This window comes from Temnothorax nylanderi, unplaced genomic scaffold, assembly GCF_030848795.1.
Source record: "Temnothorax nylanderi isolate EJ_2023f unplaced genomic scaffold, tnyl_v1.0 TNYL_tig0668_pilon, whole genome shotgun sequence".
NCBI classification, from domain to species: Eukaryota; Metazoa; Arthropoda; class Insecta; order Hymenoptera; family Formicidae; genus Temnothorax; species Temnothorax nylanderi.
In genome coordinates this window covers 6,934-29,830 of record NW_027249730.1, presented here as the reverse complement: position 1 = coordinate 29,830, position 22,897 = coordinate 6,934, and the positions used below count along the sequence as shown (strand labels likewise).

At 38.2% G+C, this 22,897-nt stretch overlaps 1 protein-coding gene across 1 annotated transcript in view; it reads right to left on the bottom strand.

The window, feature by feature from the left end:
• Positions 1-22,678, bottom strand: part of Nckx30c (solute carrier family 24 member Nckx30C) — a gene marked incomplete at its 5' end in the record, with an annotated part of 63,559 nt that extends 40,881 nt beyond the window's left edge. Inside the window, 2 exons of the mRNA XM_071723944.1 lie at positions 480-753; positions 22,643-22,678. Coding sequence (XP_071580045.1) covers positions 480-753; positions 22,643-22,678 — 310 coding nt within the window. The remainder of the gene's footprint in view (positions 1-479; positions 754-22,642) is intronic.
• Positions 22,679-22,897: the final 219 nt, after the last annotated feature.

Genomic DNA, 22,897 nt, shown 5'->3' with positions numbered 1-22,897 from the left:
GCGCTATTAAAAAAAAAAAGAAAAAAAAGAAATATGTATATGTATCTTCTCCGACGAATAGCACGAATCCACATTTTTCGAAATACCGAAGCTCATGAAAAATGCATGAATCTATCTTGCAAGTGCTATCAAGAGCAGCGTTCCTCATATCAGCTTAATCGAGCGGACCGGGTTTTCGTGGAATTACAGCGAAATCGCGACATCCGTTTTATCAAGAGCCTCCGGCCAGAGCGCGACGATATCGGCAGAATGTGAGTGCTCCGATATCGCGGTACGCGGAACGGAGCGATAAGCGCGCGTGATGGGCATGCACGCGCGAGAGAAGACGTGCGAAAAACGAACGCGTGCGACACATAGAACGACATAGAACAGGCATTAAAGAAAACAAAACGAGTAATTAAAACGTGCCAACACAGAAAAGCGCAAGGCGCAAGCGAGAGTGATAGAGTGTGGAGTTGGTATACCGGCGCGGGACTGACCGTCGTGGAGCGGATCGATCGTGTGGATCATAAGTTGCAGCAGGCCGTGCCGGAACTTGGCGTGGCTCTCCCGTGAGTGAGACGACGAGCCCCCGTGGGATTGCTCGCACCCTTGTCCGGAACCGGTGCCGACGCCGCTGCCGCCGCCGCCGCCGCCGCTGCTGCTGCCGACCCTGCTGCTGCATCCGGCCTCCCCGGGCGCCGGGATGCTTCCGCACGCACCCGACGCACCGCCCACGCTCGTCTCGCTATTGTTGATCGCGTTCGGATGCTGCTGGAACACACACACAACGCCATTTCGGCGTTCAGTGAAAGGTCTCACAAGGATTGTCGTCGCGCGCGTTTGTGTGCCACTCGAGGCGTGTGTCACGAGGGAACTATACCGCTATACCGCTCTGTATAGGAGTGGAATTGTTCGACATGGATAGGAACGGAAATGTTTTTTTTCTGGAAATATCCCATGCAGGATCAGTCCGATCAGTTGCATTTGGCTTTCTCTACAACGAGGGAAATTCGGGTATACGCTACGTAACATTGTTCCACGGTTCCATTATCTTCGATTGGAAGGGAAGACAAAAATCCGTGGAAAATTCTGAATAATTTTTGCACTATGTTTTGCATTTGGCGTATTTTTGTAAATAATAATTCACGACTATTGTACATTTCTCTTATCGCGATTTATTTTGCTATCGATTAATATAGAAAGCTGTAATTAACGGGGTATCTATGATCAGAAGTAGTCACATCTGTTTCTAATCAGGCTCGTTAATGTTACGACCTTTGCGTTCTCCGGAATATAAATTTTGCTCGTGCGAACAGAGGGAGATTGCCGGGATTAAAACTCGCGCTTAGTAACCACAGACGATATCGTGTGGCCAGGACGTAATTAACATTTTCGGTTTGCGTTGTAACAAATGCCACCGCAACATTTAAGCATCACGCGGTTGTGTACTTAGGCCAAGTGGGTAGCACATTACATCGCTTCATCGCCTTTATTTATTCATGAATCAAGTGGCTCGGTTCTTATTTCACAGAACGCGTTGCAATTAGACTTTCTATTTCGTATCTGAACGTACAATCGAAGCGTAGAGTGTTACTTCCGCTTTATAAAATTGCTTAAAGATGAAAGAGTTAACAATTAAGAATTCTAATAGACTCGACTGGCTATCATCGTCAGGATAATACGACCATTTATTTTGGTCAGATTATCGCCAAGGTAGACCATGGATTTTGGTCTTTCTAAATTAATGTAATTTTGATTATTTAAATAATTTTTCACAATAAGTTAAATTATTTAAATATGATTCTTATATGTAAGCATCAAAATTACATTAATTTAGAAAGACCAAAACCCATGGTCTGAAATGTCTTGACGATAATAATCTGACTAAAATTAATGGTCGTATTGTCATGATAGCCAGTTGAGTCGATTCTTAATTCTTAATTGTTTATTAGTTTCTGGCGAAGTAAATGTTTCTTATTTGGGATGAAAGAGTTTATTTCAGATTACTCCCGATATTTAGATTGTGCGGTTTATCGCGGGTATCTTATGAGCAACGAACGGCGTTATTCACACCTCTTTCGTGTAGTGATGCTGCGAGACGAGACGAGACGAGACGAGACGAGACGAGAATCTCGTCTCGAAAAGAAATTCTCGTCTCGTCTCGAAAAATCTCATAATTCTATAATAAAATTTCCTGCCGTTTAATCCTTATTTCCGTTAATAAATGAGACAATTACATAATCTAAACATATTTACTCCGTAATTTGGCTCATGCATATAATGGGGCGTTGGAAGTTGTTCGGATACAGTTCGGAACTGCAACTTCAAAAAAATCTGAAGCCAAGAAAGCCATAAGAGAAATTCCCTTATGGAATTCTGACATTGGCGTAATATTTATAATAAATAACTGCATAAGAAATTGCCTTTTTTGGGTTATTCCTCAAGTTGTGTATGCTTCCTTGAGTATTACGTGTCCTTATTTACCTTCTTTCTATAAAACTGCGAGGGTTTGTTACGATGAGTTATGCTTCACTTCTAATAGTCCACAATTTAGTGATGAAGAAAAAAATATTTTTGATTCAGATATATCGAGATTCTCGTATCGTCTCGATATGTCTCGAGACGAGATTTTTCTCGTCTTGTCTCGTCTCGTCTCGTCTCGAAATTTCTCGTAAAGTTTCGTGGGAGGATGAACAATAGAAAGTAAGTCTATATTCTCTTGCCCCGGTTGATTCGCACGAGCACGTCGTCGTTTGCGTAGACATTACTTCACGCGAGCCGCATATTAGAACTATGTCGACAATGCATATGGTCGAACGTATGAAATAATGACGTGGTTGGCCCGTACGTGTCATCGTCCGTCGGGTTCATCGAAATGCCACGATGTTTTCCAATTATTTTTCTCCCTCAGGTATGGCGCCAACTTTTCCGCGACGGAATTTCCAGCGCAACGACGACGACGGCGAAATAAATCCGAGGAATGATGTTCGACGCGCATTAGTGAATCGTGTCCCGTAATAACTTCCACGGCGTAGCAAAATAATGATATTACTGCGGAACGACATTGTGCCAGTCGCGGTCGTCGCATGTCGCAACTTGTAAACGTTTTACGGAATATAAGCTTGCTGCCACTGACAGCGCGATACGTTTAACTATATATTCTAACATACAAAACGAGTTATGACGCGCAAACGTATAAGATTTGACGAAAGGTATTTTGGAGTACGTGTTCTCTGTTCTTCCAACGAAATTTAGATTTGATCAGGTAAATTTGTCTTGATAAAACGCGTTAAGTTTTTGATTTTTAACTATAATGGACTTTTTCTCAGTAAGTATATTTAATATCGGACGCGGAAATAATGTGAGAGTCGATTATCCTTTGAGGAAAAGAGTTTTACCTTGTAATTTTATTAAATAACGAACCCGATGTACTCGTATAGTATCCTATGCGACAAAGATGTTACATGAAAATTGCGTTAACCGATAACGATATTACGGACATGCCCTGTGCCCAGAATATATTGTGTGATTTTGACGCCGCTTCGCGAAATCTCATAATGCGTAATCGAATCGGGCATAGCCTTGTTATAATTTGAAACGCCATAACCCTGTTTGAGAGATTATCCCGACGTTAAATTTAAAACGGTCGAGATCCGCCTGTAACGCGAAAAAAATTGACGCGAGAAGACAAGAACGTTGCGTTTTCTTCTTTCAAAAGAAGAAAAAAAAACAACATTTTGCGCAAATGATCGAAGTTATTCGTAGCTGTCTTGTTTATTGTGTATATACGCTTTGTATTTTAAGTTACAATTGACGTTGTTATCTGCGAGTGAGTCTCTGTCGTGGGCGGCTTTTCTAGCGGGCGATGCGTGTGGGCTTTGCCATCAATGGCGGATGTGCCGATGATATGAATGCTGGTAGATGCGAGTCTAAAGCGCGGCAAAGCCGAGAGACCTCGCACAGAGCTCGACGAGCTGCGACAGCGGAGATACGGGTTTCTGCCGTTGTCACTCACAATCAGTTGTCGGGGTAATGAACTTTCTAATTACCAGAGGCGCCTGCGGTGCCCGATTTGAAATTCGAGACGGCGGTGTAACCGCGAAAATTATGGCGGAATTGTCGCGCGCCGCGGCTCCGCGACAACTTTTGGAGGAATAGCGCTCAAATATTTAAAGGAGATTACAATTATGCGACGTATATCTCTATTATTAAATCTGAGATTATTAAATCTCGCGTGACTTCGAGCTGCCTTTAGAAATTGACAACGCTTTGCAAGTTCTGCGGAACTAACGGTAAACAATTTACCGAGCGGTAAACGATTTACTGGGAGAGATAATTATAGAGTAATTACGCAAAGCAATGGCTTGTACGTCACGTTCCATGTGTAAAATATCTACGAGTTTCTTTACTTGTAAAAAATGTAATTTGCGAATGTTAATTAATAATTTATTATTATTGCTCTGATTGCTATAATTATTCTCTCTGATTACTATAATTACTATAATTATTATGAGTTGCGTTGACATTTTCTAGCTATTTGTTAATACTCTCAGTCCATTTGACACCGATACAAACCATAATTCGTTCAATAATTATATTATCGCTGTTTTAAACGTCATTTACACACTCGAATAAATATGCAATCTTGCAATAAAATTATACATAACAATAAAACATTTTTCACACGCAATAGTGATATTAAGTTTCTTGGCATTCACATTATTATTAAAGGAAAATATATATTTATTTATATAATATGCATAAATGGTATATATTTTATAATTGCTTATAGTCGCTGATCAGTCGAGTACATCAAATAGTTCGCAACTCATTAGCACATAACGTTACTAAGTTGATTATCACTTTGCTAATTGCCAACTTTAATCATTAACTGTCTGATTTTTATTCTTGGCTTGAGATAAGATTATCTATAACGCTACACGGCGTGCGCAACGTGAATTATCATTCTCGCAGGAAAAGGAATTAATAAGCGAAAACCTTCGTGCGGTTGTGGCATGCTGTTATCTGGCGAATTATTTAATAGTCTCGCAGGGCGAAGCACGCAAACAACTTTTCTCGTATCTTCCTAATTAAATGCTGCGATTTTTTCGCAGCAAAGCCGCATGTTGTTTTACACGCATAACGATTCCGAGCTACAGGAAATATTACCCGAGATTTGATGATTTCCATACGATGGAAACGATTCTCCATATGATATATTTATGAATGCTGAGATTTTTAAAATATTCCAATTTTTCACAAATATCCCTTACAGAAATTAAATACTGTAAGTGATTATTTGGTTTAGTAATTAGTTACTTATTTTAAGTATTAAAAGCATTAAAAACAGTACTTTTAATACTCAAAATAAGTAATTAATCACATAGCCAAATAATTACTTACAGTTTACAGTATTAAATTTCTGTAAAGGTCATTGCATGTAACAATGTCGATTATTCTTTTTGCGCTTGAAGAATAATCGAGTGTGATTGGTTTATTTTCTTACGACCTTATGATTAAAACTAAAACTTTGTTACGTGCAATGGCCTTAAGAGATTTTAATGTTAAAGTTTTTTATGTTAATAGCACTAATAATTGTTATCTGAATCGTGAAGCGAAGCTTTGTTTCGAAATCCAAGATATACTTGATTGACGTCACAAACGGTTGCCACGGAAAGGCCGTACCATCTGCGCCGGTCTCGTAACTTCTTCCCTTCGACAGCAGCACTCAAAGGAAACTTGAGTCGACTTATCAAGTATTTCATTGGGTTGGAGAAAAGATCCGTCGATTCCGAAAACTTTCCACCTGCAACTTGTCGATTCGCTTACATTTTTCATCAATTCTCGTGTGACTTGCGTTACAACGGTAACTCACTTTTCCACGTGCTATGTATCTGTGTGTCGAAGTCCTATACGAGTCGTTTCTTTGTAATACTTACACGGAAAAAAAGACTTGGTTGATATAAGAGAAAAAATGGTCGCCTTGACCAAGACTTGGTCGAGGCGACCATTTTTTCTCTTATCTCAACCAAGTCTTTTTTTCCGTGTAACATAATAAAAAAAAAGTCGTTGAAAAGACGCAAGCAGGTTTCGAGGTATCGGGCGAAAGAAGCCCAGGTAGCAGAGTGACGTCAAATGACGTATTAATTCCGTCTTAATGACGTCTCTAACGTCATTAATACGTCTTTGGACGTCATCTTGCTACCTGGGAGGCTTGTCTTTGAATTTCTGCTGACTATTTTTCCGGTGGTATTTGTTCTCATTCTTCAATATTTTATAACGTCAAGGAGGCCGGAAGACTTCTGCGGTAATATCGAGTCGAACGGCAGGAGTGCGAACGCAGCACACAAAGGTATCTAAAGTCCTCGGCGATCTTTGTTGAAAATTGGCACGGTTCCTATCTTTTTCTCGTACTTTCGCCGATGTCTGCATCCATGTATATATAAAGATCTCTTTATATTTCAAACGCTGATCCTGTCAGTTGCAAAATTTTTGCCTTAACGTTAGTTCAGCATTACTTCCGGCTGTTTGTCTACGTTAATTGTTTGCTATTACGTAGCGCAAAAGAGGCCATTCATTCATCTTATCAATGAGATTTACTTATTACATTCAATTATATTTTTCAAATTTAATATCAGTTTAGTGTATGTATAGTTAATAAAAATAATTTATATACTTCTAAATAATTTATACACTTTATTTATATATATTTTAAATTTAAAAAAATATCTTAGTTTTATATTTAGGGTAAGTCGGGGAAAGTTGCCAGTAGATCGAAGATGTCATTTCAGGAAAAACACCGTGACTGACTATTTTATTTAAACGAATACCGATGTACAATTTTTATATTTTTATATTAGATTTTAGTTTTTTAAAATATCGTGAATGTTACAATATTTGATAGATGTATATCTAAAACAAAAATATTAATTTTTCTGACAGATTATATCATATTTACGAAAGAAAAACTAATGGAGCCAATTGATCTGAAGGAAACAGCTTCGCATCATGTAAAGTTCTAAAAAATAGGAAAATAACAATATGGGACGCATCGAAAATCAACGCCATACTATACCGGACTCTGAGAGAGAAATGGAGACTTGAAAATAAAAAATTGTCCAAAGGAGGACCAGGTTCTTCATCATGAAGATTGTGGAAATAGTAGTGCTTAACTGTATTAAGTGTAATGCTTGGACAACAACCCTTTATATAATTAACTTGCTAAGAATTATGATAACAAGCTTGGTGATCAGCTGAAGCCAATATTGAAATTTATTTACGCATAATTTCGAAAAATGTCCAAGGAAATTGTATTTACCAATTGTTAATAGTTAAACAGTTTACTGTTAAAAATAAATCAATGTTTTTGTACATGTATTACACTTCATTTATTGAGTGTTACATGTTTCTCCAGTACTCGTATCTTCTCCATATGCAAGTGGCATCTTACTCAGGTATAGAAGCAAGATATCAGTTATTCATGGATAAACACATAATCAAATTACAACATTTTAACGATAACTTTTAAGATGGCTATTTTCAGCACTATTATGTGAAAACTTAAGTATCATCTTGCAAAAATTCCGAAGCGTGTTGGTTTATTCATATTTCTATAATATTTCTTAACTATGGCATCTCTCCCCCCCCCCTCGACTTACCCTACATATAAAATAATATTAAATATATAATATATTTATAAAGATTAAATATCGAGCAAAGAGAAATACGTAACGAATAATACAATCAAGGAAAAAGACTGACCGAAAGAATCGTTAATGTCCAAGTGATCGCTCAACGTTAAGCAAATTGTAAGCCGACTAACGCGATCGCGAAACCTGATAAATGTAAAACCCGTGCGAGTGTCATTTAACTGGAAGTGAGAAGTTACGAGAAACACGCGATCGATTTACCAAATGGAAATCCATCCGTCGTGGCGATCGACGGGCATTCTACGTTCGAGGTAACATCGAGTCATAGAAATCGACGGACTTTTTCACAGCGATTCTCGGAAGTTATCGTCGCATCTTTCTAAGGAACGAAGGACGAGGATTTCACTCTCTCTCTCTCTCTTTCTTTCTCTCTGTCATATCCTTTCGTGCTCCGGATACTGAGTCATACAAAAATCGATGCGATGGAAAATTAAGGGAGGGGAGGAGGGAGTAAGGGGGGAAGGGACGTTTCGCCCATGAACATAACTTTCGAATAAGCGTTGAACGAATGGACCTCCGTCACGGAAGCAGATGATTCTCCGGTAATACAGGAAAATAATGAATAGCCCGAAACATAATATCCGCCTCGTGCAATGTCACAAAATTACAGGGTCTCGCCGATTCTGAGATATACGATCGTTCCTTATCAGCAGAAATTGCATAATAATGTTATTTTTCGCGTCGTGATTAAATGCAAACACATTAATTAGTACCGATTTCGTCTGTGTTAAATCGAGAGATGAAATTGCTTCGGAACCGTTACGGCGCATTGATAAAGACAGTCGTATCAGTCGTATGGAAAAGCATGTGACTGCTGCATTCTAATTATTTCTAATTGAATATTATCATCGACGATGAAGGAGATTGCTACACGACAGGTTGTCGGCTGCAATAATACGGTAGGTGCCTCGAGTATTAAGTTACGCTCACATGAATGAGTAAGCAGCTTACGCGAGTTTGTAGTAAATTTATACAAGCTAGTTTAACTATTGCACGTGCATGTTTGTGTACGTGTAAACGATTGAGATTTCATAAGTCCGCTTTTACCGATTATTGGGGAACTTATCGAAATGCTTCTAAGTAATGTCGTGGAATTATTCAGCTCTTCGTGACTTTACTTGATTATTGGGATACTTAGTATCTCCTGAGATAACAAAACTCGCTTTAAATAACGAAAAATTGTAAACCATTTCTGTGAATGTACTCCTTGTTTTTCGCGTACTTATTTATATAGGCGATTTTTTTGCAAGTAATAATTAATATTGTATTAAATAATCAACAAATAATGCATTAATATTAAAAATTATTAAAAAGTGTTAAGAAAATACATTCAATAATAAATTAGAAAATTCTTTATTTGTTTGTTATTATCTGATTGTTGGGGTTGCAAGTCCCCCATCGGGCGCTTCCCCAGGTGGCGGATTGGGGAATGCCTCCTAGATATGGGTGGTACCGAGGAAATGAAATACTCGGGGTGGACCAAAACTAGCGCTGGGTAGTGGCAGCTGGCTATCCAGGACTGGCCACGGGCGGAGTGCTGGCTGTGAACCAGATAGCAGAAGGCGCTATGGTATCCAATAGTACGACTTCTGTACAGCGGTGTGGAAGGCAACGGGAAACCACCACACACTAATCTCCCAAGAAAATCAAATCCAGAATGATTAGAAATTATAAGGATGATCAGTCCTGGGGACCCGACTGACAATCGGCGCCAGCCTAGTTCCGGGCTGGGCGGTGTAAAATCGGCTACCGGGCATGTGGCAACGGGAAACCAGGTTCTACATGTGAAATTGGCGACTGGAATGCCGAACGCGAAGAGGCGGGCTTTCTGGAGACGTAACAGATTTGCGACGTGGAACGTGCAGGGTTTGGTACAGCACTCAGGCAAATTGCAGATAATAGAGAGAGAGATGGAAAATTACGACATTGCGATACTAGGAATGGCTGAGACACACTGGAAAGATAAAGGACACTTTACTGGTAGATCCGGTAAAAACATATACTTCTCCGGACATGACAGCGAAAGCAAAAATGGTGTGGCGGTAATTGTGCCAGCAAAGCTGCGAGACGCGGTATGCGGGTACAACGCCATATGCGACAGAATCATCCATGTGAAATTCCAGGGCGTCCCAAATATGCTAAACCTAATCCAGGTCTATGCGCCGACGACTGCAGCGGAGGAGGAGGAAGTTGATGAGTTTTATGGTAAACTGGAAGAAGTGCTTTGACCTCCGTACCGAGTCGGGAAATAGTGATGGTCCTAGGGGATATCAATGCGAAAATCGGTACAACAAGCGCAGACCAGCACCTGAGGCAGGTGGTAGAAAGTTTCGGTTTTGGAGAAAGGAACGATAGAGGAGAGAAACTCATGGATTTCTGCTTACAGCAGAAGCTCTCCACAATGAACACATACTTTCAGCAACACCCTCGGAGATTGTACACATGGAGATCGCCTGGGAACCGCTACAGAAATCAAATTGATTTTCTTCTTATAAGTGCGAGGTGGAGAACGTCCGTAATGAATGCCAAAACATATCCAGGGGCAGTATGCGGTAGTGATCACCAGCTGCTGGCATTGGATTTCAGGTGTCGGCTTAAAAGAAGGTCCAAGCGTAGCCTAAGACCAACTAAAATGACGGACGCGGAATTAAAGCTGTTTAAGGACCGCATAGGAGATGCTCTGCCCACATATAACACCCTGATCCTTGGGGATAGTATTGATACAGCATGGAATACAATAAAATCAGCGATACAACATACAGCTGCTCAATGTTATCAGCCAAGGAGTGTTATCCGGAAACCATGGATTAGCGAGGCCACGTGGAGAGTGATCGAACAAAGGAAGGCATTTAGAGGGGTCTCGGAAGGATGGGCTTTGTACAGACAACTGTCCAAGGAGGTTCAACGGCGATGCCGCAACGATAAAGAGAACTATATAGCTGAGTTCTGCCTGGAAATTGAGAGACACGAACACCGGAATGAAACAAGAGATCTCTTTCGTAAAGTTAAGCTTCTGGCAAATGAATTCAAACCAAGGAACTGGGCGGTAGAAAACGATGGGCGTATCGAGTTTGAGGTAGAGAAAGTTTTAGAAACTTGGAAAAATTATTGCACCGCGCTGTATAAAAAAGAACCAGCACAAGATGGAGATGTAGTGGTGGACTTGAATGACTCAGAGCCCGAACCTGACGTTTTACTATCGGAGGTCGAGGAAGCAATTTCAGCCCTAAAGAAAGACAAAGCGCCGGGGTATGATGGTATCTCGGGGGAACTGTTACAGAAACTGGGAGAGGAAGGAACTCGAGCTGACAATGCTCTGCAACAGTGTGTGGAAAGCTGGAAAATGGCCAGCTGATTGGGCGACGTCACTCTTCATCCCAATCCACAAGAAGGGTCCGACCACGAAATGCAGCAATTATCGTACGATATCCTTAGTCTCGCATCCTAGTAAAATTCTTTTAAGAATACTTCAGCGACGTATTCAACCTTATCTTGATCGACAGATTCCTCAGGAGCAAGCGGGAATGGGTAAGGGTAAGGGTAAGGGTACAAGAGAACAAATTTTCAACTTGCGTCAACTTGTTGAAAAAGGACGCGAGTTTGGGGTACCCATGATCATATGCTTCCTAGATTATCGGAAGGCGTTTGACTGTGTGGATTGGTCGCGGCTGTGGAAGATCATGGTCGAAATGGGAATCCCAAAGCACCTGGTGCTCTTAATAAAAAATCTTTATGAGGCAAACTTGACAAGAGTGCGCCTTGAGTCGGATGACTCCTCTCCCTTTAAAATTGAAAGAGGAGTGCGCCATGTATACTCCATGTATCGCCAGGGTTGTTCAACATCTACGAGGAATTCATAATAAGAAGAGCATTGGAAGGTTGGAAAGGCGGAATAGCTATTGCGGGTAAAAAAATATTGAACCTGAGATACGCGGATGACACCACTCTGATTGCGGCAACGGAGCAGGAAATGGTCGACCTGCTACATCGTGTTGAGAGAGAAAGCAGTAAGTTTGGACTCAAAGTTAATACGCAGAAAACTAAGATCATGATAATCGACCGTTCACAGTTGCTGCGGCTGACGGGTGCATTGGACAATCTGGAAACCGTCAAGGAGTTTGTTTACTTGGGCTCGCTCATCACTAATAATGCGAGGCCGAAATTAGAAGAAGGATAGCGATGGGCAAGAGTGCGGCTAGCCGTCTAACTGGAATCTGGAGGAGCCGAACAATATCTAGGACCACTAAAGTGAGTCTTATGCGCGCGTTCGTGTTCGCCGTGTTCATCTATGGGGCTGAGACGTGGATAATAAAAGCGTCAGACAGGAAGAGGATCGACGCTTTTGAGATGTGGAGTTGGAGGCGCCTGCTCCGTGTCCCGTGGACGGCCCACAGGACAAATAAATCCATTCTCCGCGAACTGAAGATCAAGACCAGGCTCTCGGCTGCGTGCCTGAGGAATACCTTGCAATTCTTTGGACACATCGCACGACGAGGAGAGGATAAATTGGAGAGACTGATAGTGTCTGGGAATGTGGCAGGTTGCAGAGCCAGGGGACGTTTCACCTACGCGCTGGACAGACCAGATACAAAAGGTCACGACAGAACGGTTCCAGTCAAATCTGAGAAGGGCAGAGGACCGCACCCAGTGGAAGGAGATAGTAGATCATTTGGGATTTGATCACAACCCTCAGCCATGAGGAATCGACGAGAGAGAGAGAGAGAGAGAGAGAGAGAGAGAGAGAGAGAGAGAGAGAGAGAGAGAGAGAGAGAGAGAGAGAGAGAGAGAGAGAGAGAGAGAGAGAGAGAGAGAGAGAGAGAGAGAGAGAGAGAGAGAGGAGAGAGAGAGAGAGAGAGAGAGAGGAGAGAGAGAGAGAGAGAGAGAGAGAGAGAGAGGAGAGAGAGAGGGGGAGAGAGAGGGAGAGAGAGGGAGAGAGAGAGGGAGAGAGAGGGAGAGAGAGGGAGAGAGGAGGAGAGGGAGGGAGAGAGGAGAGAGAGGGAGAGAGAGGGAGGAGAGAGGGAGAGAGAGGGAGAGGGAGAGGGAGAGAGAGGGAGAGAGAGGGAGAGAGAGGGAGAGAGGAGGGAGAGAGAGGGAGGGAGAGGGAGGGAGAGAGGGGAGAGGAGGGAGGGAGGGAGAGAGAGGGAGGGAGAGGGAGGGAGAGAGAGGAGGGAGAGGGAGGGAGAGAGAGGAGGGAGAGAGAAGGAGGAGAGAGGGGAGAGAGAAGGAGGGAGAGAGAGGGAGAGAGAGGGAGAGAGAGGGAGGGAGAGGGAGAGAGAGAGAGGGAGGAGAGAGGAGAGAGAGAGAGAGAGGAGAGAGAGAGAGAGAGAGAGAGAGAGAGAGAGAGAGAGAGAGAGAGAGAGAGAGAGAGAGAGAGAGAGAGAGAGAGAGAGAGAGAGAGAGAGAGAGAGAGAGAGAGAGAGAGAGAGAGAGAGAGAGAGAGAGAGAGAGAGAGAGAGAGAGAGAGAGAGAGAGAGAGAGAGAGAGAGAGAGAGAGAGAGAGAGAGAGAGAGAGAGAGATTGGGGTATCGCATTTATTATAAAATTAGATTATAGAAATTGTATATCAAACTGGAAGCAAATTAAATGTATTAAAAATTTTATTCTTTTCAGAATTCTCTTTTTGTCGTAATAGAAACTTTAACACATATAATTATACGTTACCTATATATTACACACATATTATGGCAAAAAGCTTTTTTGTCGTAATATGTGTGTAGAATATACGTATAATTAACGGTGGTTAACTGAAATCGTAATAATCGCAATTGTCAATTTAATTTACGTTGTATATTGTTGTATATTTCCATTATTATCGTTTGCTTTTGTACGCTTGTCAAGGACTGAACAGAGTTACAGTTTCATTTTAGAAATAATAACTATCGTTACGAAACCGCTTTGCATTAAAATTACAAGTCTTCGTTACACAACCGCGTCAAGTGTATAGCTAAACCCTTAATGTACAAGCGCTATATCTTCTCAATTTCTATTTTACTTAACGTCTGCTACTGCACAGCACCATTAATGAGCCACGTATTCTCAAACAACCGCAATATTTTAATTAAAATTACGCAAGAAGACCTTCCTCCCTTATTTTCTAAAAAGCTTTGTCTTATCTACGCTTTTATTATCGTTTCGGTAAAGTTCCCGTATATTCATGTAATATCGAGTATCGTGTAGCTATCATCGTCCCGTTTTTAAACAAAATTGATTTTGCGTCCGTGTACTGGTAACAGTATACTGATATCGCGCCTGATATTTTCTAGAGGCTAAGCCTCGTATTTTCTCCGCTTATGTTAGATATATCGTTTTACGACTTTTCCAAGTATTTTCGTGCTAGCGACGCATATCAAGTTTGCATTCGATAGTTAGGTAGCTTATATCCTGGGTCCGCAAAACCGTCTGTTCTCCATAAAGGTGAGTCTAAAATAAAAGAAATGGGTCAAGCATAGCGACTGTGTGCCGGATAGAGCAAAATTGAGATAATTACTATTCCGTTCGGTAAGTGGAAAGAGAGTTTTATATAAAGGTCTACTTATTACACTTATTACATAAAAATTATTGATGTACAATTTATGCAAATTTAAATTCAACGATCAAGTTCGAATCAAATTGACAATACAAAGAAAGGTATTTACGTTTGATTATGTAAATAAAATAACTACGTTAACGATAACGCAAAAAAGCATAGTAAAATCGATGCGCAATATATCGCTGGAGGATGTTCTCTCATGCGATTATCTGTTTTCCGATGTGATAATTAATGGCCTGTTATTGATGAGTATAGTATTTACGCTCGAAAACACCTATACATTAGCAATCGCTGGAGATCATACTATCCTAAGGATATTGAAAATAATATTATAATGCAGTACATTGTGTGCTAACTGCAAAAAATTGATCCACATAATATGATATTAAAATATATAACGTTCAATTTACATATAGCGTTTAAATCTACAATCTCAACAAATAATGAGAATTGTCAAATATATATTTTCAATAAAATAGTATTGCTAATTGCCTTTCATATTGATTTTGAAACAAACATAATGTTTTTATTAGAATTATCAACTTCTAAATGAATTCATGCGATCCTTAGTCACTATAAATTATTGTTCATATTTGCATTAATATTATATTATGCTATAAGCGTTTTTTCTTTGTATATAATTCAATATTGGAACAATGAAGATGGGAACGGTGATTGCGGAAATTTTACGCCCCACTTACTGCCCCCAGGATATTCACATTAACGTGAAGTCAGCGATAAAAGCGCGCGGGTCATAAGTTTATTAAGGGCGCTCGTAAAAGAGGAGTTTGAAAGATTGCGAATGTATACAACGCTCATTCGTAAAGATAATATATCTGGGGGAAAAAATCTGAAAAACCATTTCCCGAAATGGAAAGAAACCCGGTGCGCGTAAAAAAATGTACGATGTCGAGGACAATTTGTTTGTATCCGGTGTATTTATTCTGGGAAATGTCACGGAGAGCTTTCTCTCTCTCTCTCTCTCTCTCTCTCTCTCTCTCTCTCTCTCTCTCTCTCTCTCTCTCTCTCTCTCTCTCTCTCTCTCTCTCTCTCTCTCTCTCTCTCTCTCTCTCTCTCTCTCTCTCTCTCTCTCTCTCTTCTACGTGATATCTCTCGGAATTTCTTTTTACTGAAATTGGATTCGTTCCCGTTGGTTCGTCAATGCTGCGATTTAATTTGGTCAATGAATTAAAGTCTCAGATATCTTATGAAGTGGAAATATCGTCCTTTTAATTATAGATGATAAGATTAGTACTGTAACATACAACAATGATATTATTTCGCATTTATATATTTTATCTCTCACAACGTTTATATATAAATGTTTATAAAAGTTAAATGAATGATGCTTAAAATAAACTAAAAATAAAGAAATCAAACAGTTTTTTGTAACAAGGTATATCGTATCAAAATATTTTTGAAACCAGCGTGAATAAATAATGAGCATAATTTACTCATGCTCAACGTTTTCATAGTTCTCTATAATTCTGAAATTACACCAGATGAGGCTTTAAATCGAGATTACATTTATTATTACGGTACATGCAAAAATACTTTTGTTATACTTGAGACGTTTTCTTTGCACGTTTGAGAAATGTAATTTTTACCCTTCCATTCATTTACTAAACTTAGAACAATTTATTTCGCAGACGATAAAATAAGAAATTCTTGTAAAAAGAGCACATTTGATTTACGATAGGCTATTAAACGAATTAAATATATTTAGAAATATGTTACATTTTTTATTTTAAGTTAATGTGCGACGTAATGCTGATATATATGCGTCTTACATTCCCATTTTGTAGTAAGATCAAGATCGTAAGATATCTTACGAGGACGAGATGAGAACAAAACATGTATGATTTTTATCTTATTATTATTGAAATTATAATCTTCATTAATCATTTGAATAAAAAAACGAAATAAATTTTTAAAGACAGATGTCGATTTAATATGTTACAAGCACGAATATAGTCTTTTAATTTCTCCTTTTTAAAGAATAAATACACAATATTATAATGCACATTGATATGATGACACATATCAATGTGCATTCTAAAAAAAGCATGAATAAATGAATTTAGATTAGCATTAATAATTTTATCATACAATTTAAAGCAGCACACACGATTAGTTATCGAACAAAGTCGTGATTAAAGCATATTTTAATTAAATCTGCTGCATGACAACTTATACAATAATGTGTTTTGTATTTCGTATGACGAACGAACTCAAGTAATAACTGATGCAATTGCATTATCATGGGTAAAATGCATTGGACGATTATTATTCTTTTTATGATGTAACAACAGAGAGATTAACTTAACTGGATGCTGAATTGGAAAGTTCACTTTGAACCAGTAGCTAATATTAAAGCGCCCAGAATTTGCGTAAATACATATATATAACATATGTATATATTGAACGGTTCATAAATGTATAAGTAAGCTATTTAACTATATAACAATGACTACAATCTGTGGCGGAAACGCGAAGGATTATCACACTCGTGCTTGCAATGACCAAATTGCATTATACTAATTTAACCATAATAAATCGATGGTCAAGAACAAGCGAAAGAGATATTTTTTAGGAATATTGTTTGAAGCTAAAGTTGTATAAAAAAATATTGTCTTCTCACATAATTTGTACACATCAATAAGCGACAAAAATATACAAGTATCACATTACACGTGCATAACATTATAGTCAATATCTTATACCACAGAATTGTGGTTTAAAATTCCATCTGCGTCACACTATACTTCTAGCGTCGTTTAAATCTAGAATGTCATTGGTGACAGTATCCCTAAAAGCAAAGTTATAAATGTCGCAATAAGTTCTATTTCTGCTGTTGCGCATAGTTCAGATACGCAAGAGTAAGTGTCGTCGAGTCGAGTTTTATTATTAACCTATTTATGTGTGCTCACGTAATTAGGATAAAAGGTAGTTGTAATTGCGGAGCAATGAGCTAAAATAAAAATATTCAACAAAGAGAAAGAAAGAGAGAGAGAGAGAGAGAGAGAGAGAGAGAGAGAGAGAGAGAGAGAGAGAGAGAGAGAGAGAGAGAGAGAGAGAGAGAGAGAGAGAGAGAGAAGAGAGAGAGAGAGAGAGAGAGAGAGAGAGAGAGAGAGAGAGAGAGAGAGAAATCTGCGTGTCGAAAGATGAATGATTAATAAAATTACACATGGCCAAATAATGAGGCTGCTCGCATATTAAGCTCTACGTTAATTTTAAGTTAGCTTAGGTAGCAAAGCTGAAGTATTCATCTGCATGCTCAATGTAAACCAGAGAACTACCTTTTATTTGATCAGGAACATTTTCCGCGAATCAGCAATCTTTGTTCCCCGTTATGTTTGTCCGATAAGGATATACACGGTGTAACAATACTCGACAGTCATTGGAAAAGTAAATATAATTACCGCGATAGATTGCTGTTAGCGATTTAATTCGGATTAATATGAATGACATTACAGTTGATACATAATGAGCCTTGCAAAGAAGTATGTGTAACGTATGTGTAGCATAGTTTTGAAATAATAATATACACAGGCAAAATATGTTGACAGCAACCTGCGCGCGCGATAACATAATTTGCATGTGCAATCAAAACGCATAGAAAGGTGTTTTAAATTTTAATTAAACGGGCTGGGCGTTAAATTCGACGTTTAGAGTAGTGAATGGTATTATTGTCGTTGCTTTGTGATCAAATAAATTACGATATTCGCGTGATCCACGCGACGTTTTCAACACGCTGTTATTCAATATTTCTTGATAAAAAATCAGTGAGAAATTGGAAAGAAAAATATACACTTAGTAATACAATAACGGTAACAAAAGTTTAATACATTTTTAATGTATATCAGTCAAAATTTCTCATTAAATTATGCAATATTTACAATGAATGCCATATATTTTTATTGATTTTGGAATAATTTTTACATATAATATGCAATATAATATGCATGTGCCAATCATTCTTCTGTTATTAATTTTCGTAGGTTAACTAATATTAATTTTTCACTGTCCAACTAGTTTTGTTTTTTAGCTTGTTATGCATATACATATTAGATATTACGTAAATTATAAAATTATTATAAATTAAAATATCTATTGAGAATTGAAAGATAGATACGTACATACACGCAAACAATACAATATGTTCAACGCCCATAAAATAAATTTCGCGTAATTTTTATTCATAACCAGTAAATATAAAAAAAAGGTAATTTTTTATGTATTGGCGCAAACTTTGAAACGAGAATGTCATGATTTCTTTCATCCTTTGTGAAAGTATTAATATCAATAAATAATAAATAAAATAAATAAATAAAATTATTTATATAATTGTTAATCGTTAATACACTGAGAGAACAGTATATTAATAGTTAATATACATGCTTTGTCGTTAATGTAAGAATTTTTTATGTCCGTCCCTAATAAATATTTCTTCATAATTAATATATGCTATATTGCGTATCACTGAATATAACTACATTTATCAGTATAAAAATAATATTACTGCATACCGCAGTCCGTGCTTTATTACAAAATCACGCAAATTGCTTATAAATTTGAGTATATTTACGTTTGCTTTTCAAGTATTATCCACAAAATTTTTATTATCTTTAATAATGTTAAACTTATAAGAAATTATAGTTTTACTTATACTTAAAAACTTCAAGTTTCCATTGAACTCCACATATATTCATAAACAATTTGTATACGAGTAATAATATAACATTGACTTTCTTTGTCATAAATAAATGTATGTTTGCGTAAAATATTTTATCAATTTCGACAAATAAAATAATTTATTTGAGATTATTGATTATACTTATATTAATAATTAATATAAATTTGTTAATTACAAAGACATTACATTTAATATACATACAATTTCATATAAATTGATGGTATTTTTACTATACAGTTACGTATATTATTATTAAATATTACGAATTTACATTGACATTTGTATATTTCTGACAAAGATATCAAGTCTAAACTCATGGTATATTAATAATTAAAAAAGTATTTCTCTCAGTGTAGACAATGTGCCAAAATGATCTCCATGATAACTGTTACATGTATTGAAACAAACTTGAGATACGTGTTATAAATTTCTTTTTCCTTCGAAGATAAATAAGAAATAAAATTACACAATATTATTTATCCAATCACCTCAACATTTTAGCTGATATTTTGAGAAAATGTGCTTTGTCGAAATAAGTTTTTCATGGCTCAAGTGCATAGCGAGAGGATGAAAAAGAAGCAAAAGCAGCAAAGAGGCAGTGAAATTCACTTGCCTTTTCTCAAAAATTGATGAGCTCTGAAACACGCCAATTATGTGCCATAAGATGCGTTTATATTTTAATTAAAAGGTACGAAAAGAAAAGATAGAGAGAAGTACATTCAGGATATCATGATGCACATATAACGCTCGAATATTCGAAGAATGCGGATGCCTGGTATTGCGATGGTTTTCAAAACGTTTAACTACGCCAAAACATTCGATCACGCCCGTGCAAAATTAATGGGCGTGGTGATACGTGTCACGCACCGATGTAACCAGCGGATGTTATTTCGGATTGGAAAGAGCCTTGGAAAGCCTCAGTTTGGAAGAAGTTTACGACTCTATATGGCTGCTCTAGCGCGCGAAACTAGCTGGAGAGTCTCGCCGAAGTCTCTCCCTTCGAATCGGTTATCCCAACCGAGTCGCAATTACACAACTTTTACAATACTTCCGACCCAGTTTGTGCTTCCGTATATGAAATCGTTTTGCGCGCGCTTTGCCGAACAAGATTCTGGATAATGGACAATAAACGACGATATCTTCGACAAATTCTATCCTTCGCGTTTCGCATTATCGCTCAATTTTTTTTAATAATCGCAAACTTTTGTATTCGTATCACGTTGCAGTTGTTATGTTATATCACACGACGCTTTTATATTTATGAGGAATTTAAGTTCGGCAAATGCGATTGCTTTCACTACAAATCCAAGTGTGTTGTTTTAGCTGAAGCTCTACTTACACATTTTTTACTGTTTCAAATCACGTCATTTAACACGATTGAACGTATTAACTTTTAATTTATACGATTAAACGTGTTAAATGATGTAATTTAACACATAAAGAAACATGTAAAAAGAGCTTTAATCTAATGTATCATTTTTAGACGTTTATGCGTGTAAAAATAACATCAGTTGGATTTGCAATGTTATGAATGTGAAACATAGGTAGCAATGTTTCTTTCAAATTATAGTGCGCGTAACGATACGATTTCTGTAGAGTTACAGTTACAATTATCATTTTCTCAACAACTTCCAATGCTATCTTCCAACCTAAAGCGGCTGGATGAAACTCACGTTTAATCGTTAAACGAGCTTCCATGAATAACGTGTGATCTTATTCTAAAAACTCGGGCACATTGGTCTAATAAGATTCAAAGGGAGAAAAGTTCAAGGCAAAACGACCTCGTATCTTCTGTGAATTCTCGGTGACATGTGTCTGTCATATATCAAGATTCGTCAGGCGGAAATTCTACCGCGGAAGTCTCGTTTTAAGGAACGGCTGGCCGGAGCCGTCCGGACGATGATGCGCGCACCAGCAAAAAAAGAGTGAAGCTCGATCTTGCGAAAGGTTGCAGGAGATTCCCTCCGATCGGCCCGACAATTCAATTATCCGAGCGATTGGATTTTCCGCGCCGTCCATCAGGAGTAAATTATTTCGTACTACGGCGAGCAACGAAGTGCCGTTGGCAGCAAGCGTCCTATGGTGCGCAACGAATCGTCTGACATCGGCGGCGCACGCAAGAATAAGCGCACCGCTTGTGGCTGGATGCGTTTTCCTCGCGTGAATCGCAATTCGGAGACGCTTCGGAAAATCGGCACCGATATTGTCGAGGGATTTATCAAAGCAAGACGAGGTCATCGAAGCCGTAGACAGGTTTATATTCACGTGCATCCGACCGACGTTCCGTTTCTACCTCGTATCGGACCGACCGGCGCGGCGCGGCGCGAGCTTTCATCGACCACGCGAAACAATCTCGCTGATTGTTCATTGAAATACAGTGATGAGTTATTTTTGTGCAATACCGCGATCTCTCTCCGGCTCGAATGTGATTCAATAAGTTAAACATTGTATTGATTAAGCGCAGGCACGTGATCGTATGTATAAATGTAATTATGTGTAACTTCGTCTCAATTAAACTTCATGAATTTTACAATCAATTTTACTACTCTTGTTCGTTATATCTGTCGAGAATTTAATTGGAAGGATAAAAAGGAAGGAAATATTCCATGCCTTTGCCTTGATTGTAATTAATTGTAGGTAATATAGCGTTATATACTAGAAATTTTAAACTTGATGAAATATAATAACAGTTGTGTCCCATGTTATAAAATAAACCATTGGATCGCGGGAGTTATTAATATAAAATAGATTTCAGATATTTAGGATGTCTTTGAAGAGCGAGACTATAAAGCGAGTTTAGAAAGCTCAATCTTGATAGAATTTGTTAAAAGTTGGTTTACGAGCGGCGCGTAAAAATCGTTGCGCTTTCGCAAAGTTTAAAGGTTCAGTTTCTAACTTCCCGGTTTCTTGATCCAGCTTACCTTATTCATCCGAGGACACTATTCTTTTTGTAATGTAACATTAATTATAAAATATAAGTAATGTGTAATGTTGTTTTGTAATAAAGAACAATACTATAACTAAATAACTAAGATTTATTTCAATCATTGTATTGTTGTGTCGTCCAATTAATTTATAAGTCTTAAGTTATTTATGTAACTTAAATTAAGTTGCTATATATTCTAGTTTACGTGTAGAATTTTGAAAAACGCTGTATTTAGAGAACATTTTATAAATAAGAAGGTGGTGTAAGTTTCTACACATCTATATCATGATGCAGTTTTGATTTATAATAAGGAGAATCGTTAATTTATTCAACCTCTTCTCGTGGCTTAATCAACACATTTGTTATATGTACAGGGTTATCAGGTAATAATCGCCGAACCTCTTGTATGCAAGTAGAGTGAGTTAAACCCCCCGAGTAGAAAAGTCTTCTATTCGCAATATTTGAGAGAATGGGACGTCTCTTCTTGCCGCACGCTTCTACTAGAGTAGATCTTTTTCAATTGATTTCTCAGCAAGTATTGCCAAAATGGTAGAAGACTTTTCTACTCGGTTTAACTCACTCTACTTGAATACAAGAGGTTCGGTGATTATTACCGGACACCCTGTATATAATAAAAATTAATATTTATAAAACACAATTACCTGCTTCAATTTTAACGCACCACGAGAAAGGTTATTAGTGACAGCAACTTAAAACGGAGTGATAGAAAGCTGTACATAAAATATGCATGTAAGAAATCGGAGACAGAGGAAGGAAAAGAAAGAGACCATGCGACTCACCAATGCCTGGGCGGCGCTCTGGTGCTGCAAGCAAGAAACATTCAGTTACAATCACAATAACGACAATCAGTTCATGTTTCTTAGCTGGCTCATGATAACATTAACAAACAGTTCAACAGTGATGCGGTGCTTACGAAAGCTTAAACATTGACTGGTACACAGACAACACTGAGAAAAATATGTGAAAATCGTAGAAGCCAGCAGTCACAAATTTGCAGTTACGGCATATCTCGAAAGTTTCGAACTAGAAGATGC